Raw genomic sequence first — 10468 nt, 5'->3', positions numbered from 1 at the left:
TTTTCTACAAGAACTTTAATGTAGAGAACACTCAAAGAAAATATTGGGCTATAATAATATAAAAATCTGGTTTTGCTTTGAAAGGTTCATGAAGCATTTCTTGTAACATATAATTAAAAAATCTTAATCTAAACTTTGTCTTTTTCCAACACTTTCTTTGTAATTAGACTTGCTGAAGATTTTCCATCAGGGCTTTTTAATTGAAATATGCAGTTTCTGCAAAGTCAGCATTTTCCACTGGAAATTGTTGGGATTTGCCTACAACTGTTCAGGTTTTGCATCTGGAGAACCCAAATACAAATTTCAGGTCAGTTTACATCTGAGCTACATTTGGGCTGTTGCTGTATCCCTGGCACTTGGGGGACCTCTTGTCCCTGTCCCGTTAGAGACCTGTCTTCCCAATGTTTTCTATTTTTGCCCATGTCCTGGGAGACTGTTCTCCTCCTCTTCATGAAATATTCATGCTCACACATGGTAACACAAACTACAGTATCTGTTCAGGAAGCATAATTTCCCATTATTTAAAATTATTTACTCATCAGTGGTCTTTGAGGTTTCCTGGTAGGACTGGTTATGGGGGTTGTGCTCTTACATTAAGAGATTTTACTCTACAAACTAGTTTAACTTGATTACTATGGTGAGCTGGAGTACACTGTACTTCTTATGTCAACTGAAAAGTTACCTACATAACCCTCATTTGCAAAATCAGATGCCATTAATCTGTAAATCTGCAAGAGCCTGCTGGATGGTATGCTGTGAAATATCAGCAGTGAGAGAGAAATACTTGTTTTCCCCCTAAGTAATATATGCAAATTACTGCAACAATAAGCAAGGACCACAGCACTGATGATTTGATGGTTGGTTGATGGATAGCCCACAGATGTTCTGAGCATACCAGCCATGAAGGTGGGGGAGAGGAGACAGTGCTGGGAAGACTTTTGTTGGCAAGTGAATAATATCCTTTTGCCCAGTGTTTCCTGCCTTTAAACTATTTGCCACTTTGGGAAGCCCTCCATCATGCACTTTAGCAACCTTATTAGAGGAAAAAGATATTTTATTCTTAACTCTTTTCAGCTTTAGACCTTGACTTTCTATTTCCATTTCTGCTTGCACTCATGATTCAAAGGAGTTTTTTATAGAAAACTTTTTTGGGTGGGGAGTGCTACGAGAATATGTTGCTGTCTTTATTTTTGGAATATTCATGTTACTGGAATGGAGCAAGTAAAACAAAAATGAAATAGCAAAGCAGTCCTTTTTAGAACAGCAAGAAAAGCCTTGATTTTTCACATCTGACAGGCAGAGAAAATCAGAAAGCAGTTGTGGCACACTCTTAATGTGGTAGGCGCTGACAGAGCATACATATAACAATATACAACATATCATAAGCATAGATATAAAATGGTATAAAGGAGATGAAAGAATACTGCATTAATATATTTAGGTAACAACCATCATGTTACCCTGGAAATGCTTTCAGGTCTGTCTCATGTGATAACTCAGCTGATGTCCAATGGACAGGTTGTCTGTCAATCTTCTTAAACATACGGATATGAGAGCGCTCACTAGCAGCCAACATATAATAAACAAAGTGACAGAAGTAATAAACAAAAGTGAAGCCAGGCAGGTTGGCAGCAGAAAATAAAAGGTTTGAAAAGTAAATCAAATAAATTCTTTGGTTATATATGCAGACTTTCCCACATGAAGGAGCCAACTCTGACCTGTGTAAGAACATTGAATTGCATATATATAACTACAGCATTCACATACAGTGCCTAGAAGTTGGCAACATTACTAAAGCTCGTAATTTAGGAGGGGGAAAAAAATCTCTAAAATCACATCCTGTTCAAGTGACAATTCTATTCAGCTAGTGAAAATGGAGAAACTGCACAATACAAAGCAAATAGTTCCTTTTTTAGTTATCATCTATTTGTACCACTTTTTCCTCCAGTGGTGCTTTTCCCTTGTATTTGCTGGACCGTGTTTCATTTGAACTCCCCAGACACTTTTTCAACAGTCTCCTCTTTTCTAGTTCATTGATGAATCTTCAGTAGTGGTCCAGTATGGTCTTGTAATATGTTTTTTTCCCCTTTCTGCTTATTCCTGGGTTTCTAATCGGTGGCAAGACTCTTTTTCCATTATTACATAACTTGTAAATCTGTAAGTATCTTTATCACAGATATTTTAGAAAATTGTAAGCTTTTTTCTTATACTGCTATTTTTCTTGCCTTTTAAAAAGAACATTACTATTTAAGAGGCAGGATTTATTCTAATGCACCACATCTATTTTAATGTTTTATAATTAGTTACAACTTTATTAAGTACTTATAGAAGATTTACTTATATATAATGGTGATGATAATACTCACCAACAGCTTTTCAGTTCTCCAGAATGATACCTGAATTTAGAGCAATTGATATAGAAATATTACTTCTTCTGTTTAGTATCAGAAAAGTCTAAAGCAGGCAAAAGTAATTACCTTAAAAACTAAACTGGTTCAGTATTTTTAGTTAGGTGTCCATGTAGTATGAGTACTCTGTAGCTGAAATTAAGACCTCCTCATCATAAATGAATGTGTTGTTATTTTCTGGAGGAATTACGTATATCCGAATTCTTTTAACCTCATGGATCAGTAGATGTTTTTCTTTTCTTTTTAAGACTTTAGACATCATGCTGTTGTCAAACTTCAGACTTTTAAGTTTGAAGACTTTAGACTCTTTTAACTTTTAAGACTTCAGACGTTGTGCACGTTGCACATAAGTCAGGGCAATCCCAAGCACAAATACAGGCTGGGCAGAGAATGGATTGAGAGCAGCCCTGAGGAGAAGGACTTGGGGGTGTTGGTGGATGAGAAGCTCAACATGAGCCAGCAATGTGTGCTCATGGCCCAGAAAACTAACTGAATTCTGGGCAGCATCGATAGAAGAGTGGCCAGCAGGTCAAGGGAGGTGATTCTGCCCCTCTTCTCCACTGTTGTGAGACCACACCTGAAGTACTGTGTCCAGTTCTGGGGCTCCAAGATAAGGAGGATGTGGACCAGTTGGAGCGAGTTCAGAGGAGGGCCATGAAGACAGTCTTATAGTGGCCTTCCAGTACCTGGGAGAAGGACTTTTTATGAGGGCAGATAGTGATAGAACAAGGGGTAATGGCTTTAAACTGGGAGAGGGTAGGTTTAGATGAGATGTTAGCAAGAAATCTTTCTTGTGTGGGTGGTCAGACACTGGAACAGGTTGCCCAAGGAAGTTGTGGATGCCCCCTCCCTGGAAGTGTTCAAGGACAGGTTGGCTTTGAGGCTTTGAGCAACCTGGTCTAGTGGAAGATGTCCCTGCTCATGGCAGGGGGGTTGGAACTGGATGATCTGGTCCATTCCAACCCAAACCATTCTACAATTCTATGAAATAAAAGCTAGGTCATTTCTAAACGACACTTTTTCAGAAAGGATAACTGCAACCTCAGCTTTTACATTTCTTTAGTTTATATTTTCACTTGATTTCTTTTTTGGGGGAGGATGGGGGGAGTGTCTTCAGGTGTTTTTCAACCAAGAAAAGGTGCATGCTACTACATCACTTCATGTTGTCAGGATGCTGACAGAAAAACAAAAAAAAAGGTCAAGGATTGCAAAGATATTGGAAGAGTTCTCCTGTCTCGGCATTTTCCACTCTGAAAACCATCTATTTGTGCTCTTGGAAGTTACTTAAGTAGGGCTACATGAATCACATTGTGAATGTAAAAGGGACTTTGTTCAGATTCTTCACTATTGATTTAAAATCAGAGCTCATTCTGCCTTTATCCACAACTGAGGGAAAACATAGGGCTGTCATCTGGAAGAATATTAACACCTTTACCAGATGATATGTGCGGGCTGCGTGTTTGTGAACCCTGAGAACAGTTCAGCTTAGAGGCCTCTCCAGGGGCTGCGAACAATAAGCTGGAGGAAGCGGGAGTCTGAAGATGCAGAAAGTTCACTTTTCTGTTGGCTATTGCTGTCTGGCCACCAGCTGCAGGTAAATCCATCAGTTCAGACTGGTGCATCTGAAATCAAGAAACAGCATTTTCAGGCAAGGAAATTACCCTTTTGTGAAAGGAAGTTCATATAGTCACAAATAAAGCCCACTATAGTAAAGAGGAAAAAGTAATATATACTGAATATTGATCCAACTGAGATGTTGCTATGCTAAGAACATTAATGTATGGTAGATACTAAGAACACAAAACTGCACGAGTACAGTATGTGTGGTAAATATTTTGAATTACTACTCTGACACAACTGCATCTAAGTCAAATTGGAAGAGAAAGATATTTAATTGCCAGCTGGACATGCTTGAACTAGAGGGCAACTCCAGTTTAAGTTCGAATGGGACAGTTGCAAGCATGGAATATTTTTTCTCTTTTCTACATATATAACTCCTGTCTTCTCACACAATATATAATTTCTGGGGATTTAATAGAGAATATATAGGAAAAATATTGTATTTGAAGGATGGAAAGAAGTAAATTAACCCTGATTCTTTTTTCTTCCCCCATGAATTAGTACACCCCTTGGTTTCCTGATTACAAACAGAAAATTTTACTTACTTTAAAGGACCTTATTTTATTTTTCTTATCATCGCTGTCAAATTTTTGCTTATGTTGATTGAATAATGTAAATTATTATTTTCAGTAGCAAAAGTAAAACGTGTTCATTTCTTTGGAAGTTAACTGGTTTCTTTAACATTATGTACTGTATGTATTTAAGTTAGGAATTTTATTCAGAACAGAAAATCTCAGATTTATGTAGGAAAGTGGTTAGATAATTGCACCATCAGGAGGAATAATATTACTTTTCTGCCTGATAAATGGTTACTGTAGCTTGTGTACTCACTCACTGGCTCTACTGCCAAAAAAAAAAAAAAAAAAAAAAAGAAGTTCACTGTTATCCCAGCCATCCTCTGGTTGCTTCAGCAGCACTACCAAGTTTCTCCTGCCTGTAGTTTTATTGCTTGCTTCTGCTTCTAGATTATGCTTCGTGCTTTAGCCAAGCTGGACAATTCAGCTCATGTGTTTGTTCTTATCTGTTAGTTGAGATGCCTGTTCTCAGCTGCCCTCCTGTGAAATTGTTAACCCTTATCTTGCATCAGGATTAGGGTTGCACATACTCCGTTAGCAGGCAGTGTTGGTGGTTGAGAGACTGTCATGTGTTGCCCTTTTCCTATGACTGTTTTACCACACATTTGCTGGAGAGTGAAATTAGTGGGATGGAATTAATCAGTATGTCAATGTAAAATCTAGCTTATGTGCTTAAGATAGTAGGTTTATAGACTGGTTTTCCTGTAGAAGAATTATCCCTCATCTAAATTCTTATCTCCCTTTTCTCCTCTTAATTTTGCCCTGCTTACCAGTTGTTCTTAAATGTGTAGCTTGATTCTGAAACCTTGCATTTTTATACCTTACTTCTCCAAACTGTTCTCAAGTCAAATTGCTTTTCTGTGCCTAGAGCCTGTACGCCATCACCATGATGCTTCAGCTTTCTGTCTCCTGCTTTCTAAATTCTTGCACATTCAGCTGTTATGACTCCCATGCTTCTCCTTTCCTTCTGGTGCTCTTGATGGTCTTTCCTTCAGTGGATTCAGTCTCCTCCCAGTTCTTTCAGCTTTCCTTCTTTGATATCTGTCACTAGATGACTTCACTCACTTGATTTTTACTTTATGTAAGTTACTCATAAATCGGTCTTTCCAGTCTTGAATGATTTTCTCCACCAACATTTTCATTTTGTCTTTTTGTATTTCTTCTGTAACGTCATCACAAAGGAAAACATAATATGGCTAAAGCTCTCTGGAGGATGAGATCTGCCAGGCGAGTTCAGGGGCGTGTTACTGTGGTTGCTGATGAAGTTACTTTTCTTCTGTGTAACTTCTCTGTGCCAGCCTCAGTGGAAGTCACTGTCACCATAGCAAAGCAAAGAAGTGGGAAAATATCTGTGTCTCACCTGACAGAGTTCAGGTTGAATTGCCAGAGAAGGTGGCCTGTGCTAGTGATCCAAGCTGTGGACTGGGACAGCAAAGTCATGGGCCATTTTGTTCCATTTTGCTGACTCTGCTGCCAGGGCAGTAACCTCTCCATAGGCAAGGCAACCAGCAGCTGGGTTGGCAGTGTTGCAGTCTGCTGCAGCTGTTGGCTTTCATAAAGGTTGGCTTGAGTCCCTACAAATTTTATGTCAGTAGTCTTGACTATTAATTATTTAATTTTTGAATTTAAATTATTTTTTCAAGTACCGTAAAGAAAGAGGCTGCTTTTGGTTTTGTCCATTCCATCTTGTTGCTTTATTTAACTTACTGTTTTCTAAAATGTTTTTCTAGACTAATAAATGCAAAATATTTCTGAAAAATAAAGCTTAAATTGAGGTTTGTTTTTTTTTTAAAAAAATAATCAGAATTTTAAAACATACAGAGCTGTGTTCGTGATTCCAGGGCTACTTGGAGCATTTTTACTCTTACAGATCTCAGAATATAAACAGAAGCAAAGAATAATATAAAATTTGTCATTGTTTTAGAGGAGAAAAAATGTAGTCAGTTTAGTTAAATGTTACACATTTGAAAAATATAGAACTGTTTTCATTAATAATGTTCTGATTTTAAATAAACGTTTAACGTTTCAGAACAGTTTAAGAAAAAGAACTTTGAATGTTTCCAATGTCAGATTTTCTTTGTGTAAGTTGATAGTGTAAAAACTGTGAAATGATCAGTGATAGCTTTAATATGAAAAATGCAGCACTAGTTATTAGACATTTCAGAGGCCTGATGAAAGTATTCATTTCCAGCTAGATCATGTCTAAGAATGTAGCTGAACATCAATATTTATATTTAGGTAGTGCAGGAGTTTGAAGCATACTTGCTTTCAAGTTCTAAATATGGGCTGTGTTTACATTAGTGAATCATAAGCATAGAACTTAGAGCTGAAAAAATCTTTTTCTCCAGAGGTGCTTTAAATATACATGACCCTAATCTTGAATCATAGGTGCATAGCTCTGAAGAGCTGTGTATTTGAAAACAAAAACAAAACATTAAAAAAACCAAAACAACTCGTCATCTACACTTCTTGCAATTTCTTGTGATAGGAAAAATTAGTATTATGGAGTATAAAACTGCAGTGAATAAATTAACCACTTCTTGTGTACAAAAAGAGCACATTACTGCCTTTATATTGCCTTCTGCATTTACTGCACAATTATTCTGGGTAAATCTTGTTCTTCAGAGGATCCAAGTTTTATTTTTTTGGCATTTGTAATTTGTTTGCCTTTAAAAGAAGTCCCAACCTTTTATATAAAAGTCTAGTCTGATACTTAGTTTTTTGGACTAAGCCTTCATTATGTTAATTGCACAGTACAAAGAAGCTACTGAAGAAATATCCCTTAACTCTGTGAATATGGTCATTTCTTCATGTGTTCAAAACATATGGAAGTTCTCTTGAAGACAGGCTCTGATCATGTCTAGTTGAATACATTAAGTGAAATAAAAATTGCTTTATAAATTTTGCTTGCAGATTAATTATTGCCCAGTGTATGTGCTGCTGACTATTTCAAGAGCAACTGCAGTGGACAGTGTGTTAGGCAAAGCAATGATGGAAGACAAGCACAGAAGTAGTCTTATGGGAAATGTACAGCATAAACAAGTTTGTGATGACAGAAGGTCTTCTGGAAACTTGGCTGAGAAAAGACACATCATTTCTGGCATTCACACTCTTACCTAAAATTTGCATCTTTGCATCAAGATAAAATGATAGCAGAGTCAGGGTAAACGAACTTATATTGAAAACTGTAGTATATTGTGGTTTAATACTGTTTTTGGGAGGAGGAGGGAAGGAGTTGATAAATTACAGTTGTTGTGAGTGAAGAAAAGCATCCTAAATACGAGGTATTGATTGGCATTGGTTTATAATACTTGGGCTGCATTGTTCTTTTGCATGTGTTAGCCAGGAACCTGATCTGGTAGTCAGAGCAGGGAATTATCTTATTAACACTGGTGGCAAAATTCAGTGCAGTAGTGGACAAAATCTGTTTTGCAAGTTTCACTGTCAAGGGTAGGTTCTTTTGAACGTGTTCTGAGTTGCTGCCTTTTTCTCTGGAAGTGGTGCTTTAGGTTATTTGCATCTGTTTTCTCTATCTGCCTGATTGTTTTTAAACTGCAATATAGAACCTCATTAAATCGAACCAGTCCACGAATGTGCCCTAGCTTTATGTGGAAAAACGTAATTGCAGAAGACTAGTTTTAGAAGTCTTAACTGTAAGTAGCCTGAAGTAAAAGCAAACACTACTTTTGTTTTAGTATGTCTTTGATATTTCACATACATCTTTAGAGGACTGCACATGATCACATGGCTTTTACATATGTAATGCTTCATAATACATATTTCCAGGAGGAACCATAGTTGCTAGCCTGAGGTTTTTAGCTCAGATCTAAAGTAAAACTTGTCTTTGGTGGGAGGGAGCTGGTAAATTCTGAAGGTAAATAGTACAAGTTCATAACTGTGTCTTGGGAAGAAAACCAGAAATAATTAGTGTGTCAAAATGTTTTTATCAAATTGTACAATATGCATAGAAATTAGTAAAACAATAGCAAATTCTCATGAAGCAGGCATGATCTTCCTCTGTTTATTTTGTTGAAGACCTAACTTCAAACTTGAACTTCAAAATGCCAAGATTACCATACTCTCTTTGCCTTCTGCTTTTGACATGATAACTTATAGCACTGCCTGGAAATTGTTTTCTGTGGTTACAGTCTCCTCCATTCAGCATAATGGAAGTGTCATGCTTTTTTAAAACATTTGCCTTATCCTCAAGAACATACAGTTTCTGGACATTTGTGTACTTAGTCAAAAATTATCTGCCTTTTGTTAACTAGCAAGTAAAGTTTCTCTGGCATCAGAGAAACGTAGCCATTTTCTGTTCTTTATTAAGGAGTTCCTTCTTAATCATTTTTGTAGTTGTTAGATTAATTATTGCAGTCATTGGTATGATACCTTCTGGTATCATCCAAGTCAACAACAATGATGTGTTCTGCTTTATCCTAAACATCGGAACGTTTTCCAAAATGCTTCATTTTTATTGTTAAGAAGGTTATCAATTTGCAAATTACTTCTGCTGTTCAGACTGCAACATTTGTAATATTGACTCTTTGGGAAAAATATCAGATCAAAATGTAAAATCAAGTATTTAGGAGCAACTGCTTGAAAACAGAAGCAACAGAAAGCAGTAGATAGAATTACACGTATGGCTGTTGCTGTTACTCCTGCTATAATGCATAGTTTTCACTACAAAAGTAAAAGCATTACTTAACCATTTCTCACCAGTTTAGGGGGTACTACAAATAATGAAGACTTTTCAAAATAGAAAATACCTTTAAGAGTTCTGTATCTAGAGAATTTTTTATTATTGCTGAGATTTTTTTTTAAGCCTTAGGAGAGTGAGTTTTCTAACTTTCTCTGACTTTCAAGATTTTTTAATTTCTACACGTTCATAAATTATTTTATTTTTAAGATTGAACTTTTTATTAGGCTTTGTTAGGCTTTTCTTTAAAAAATCTTTTGTTCAAGCTATACATGAACTAGAGAAGCAACAGAGAAAGGAAGGAGGCAAGACATGCAACAGGTGGTTGATAAGCACCTGCCTAAACCAGACCATTTTGACAGTATGTTCCTCAATCTTAATAATGAATTCCACAAAAAATTAAAAATTCCTAACATAATTTGGAGCTCATATGAAAGGGAGGTAGTACGACAGGGATCCAGTGACCAGGTAAGCTTCCAGAGCTCCTCTGAAGGGAATGGTTGGACAACAGCTTAATGTCATGCATCTCATGCTTGAACAGAAGTACTGGAAAGTGCATATTTTTCTTATTTGTTTCATAGGACTGCTTACTGTATCAAATAAACATTTTATCTAAGACAAGTAGAATGATGTTCTCACTTTAGGATACATTGTATGCATATATTGTGTATATGAAAACATATGCCTTATAGAGTTGTTTAATCAGTTTGATATGTGTTAAAATTGAATGCAAGAATTATATTCAATCTACACGCATCACGCTATAGAGTCGGGCTATAAATACTATCCTCTGCTTTGTATGGTATTTATAAATACTATCCTCTGCTTTGATAAGCTTTTCAGGTGTCAAATAATATACTGACTATTAATGTTCCCAGGCTTTGCTCTCTGTACATGATACTGTTGCTCAGAAGAACTATGATCCTGTCTTGCCCCCCATGCCTGATGATATTGATGAGGAAGAAGATTCAGTTAAAATAATCAGACTTGTCAAAAACAGGGAACCGTTGGTAAGTAACCCTGTCTTTTGTTTTGGGGTTTTGTGTTTGTGTGCAGGGTGGGGAGTGTTCAGATTATGAATGTGAATGGGTAACATTAACTTAAAATGTGGACAGATGAACATTATGCATGTTTATTCATAACATTCAATAATACACTTGTGACTTCCT

At 36.5% G+C, this 10468-nt stretch overlaps 1 protein-coding gene across 1 annotated transcript in view; it reads left to right on the top strand.

The window, feature by feature from the left end:
- The window catches only part of MPP7 (MAGUK p55 scaffold protein 7), a 106781-nt gene that overhangs the window by 52060 nt on the left and 44253 nt on the right, over nucleotides 1-10468 (top strand). Inside the window, exon 5 of the mRNA XM_010163706.1 lies at nucleotides 10178-10309. Coding sequence (XP_010162008.1) covers nucleotides 10178-10309 — 132 coding nt within the window. The remainder of the gene's footprint in view (nucleotides 1-10177; nucleotides 10310-10468) is intronic.

This window comes from Antrostomus carolinensis, unplaced genomic scaffold, assembly GCF_000700745.2.
Source record: "Antrostomus carolinensis isolate BGI_N321 unplaced genomic scaffold, ASM70074v2 scaffold5530, whole genome shotgun sequence".
NCBI lineage: Eukaryota > Metazoa > Chordata > Aves > Caprimulgiformes > Caprimulgidae > Antrostomus > Antrostomus carolinensis.
The sequence above is the reverse complement of the archived record's forward strand: the minus strand, read 5'-3'. Positions and strand labels throughout refer to the sequence as shown.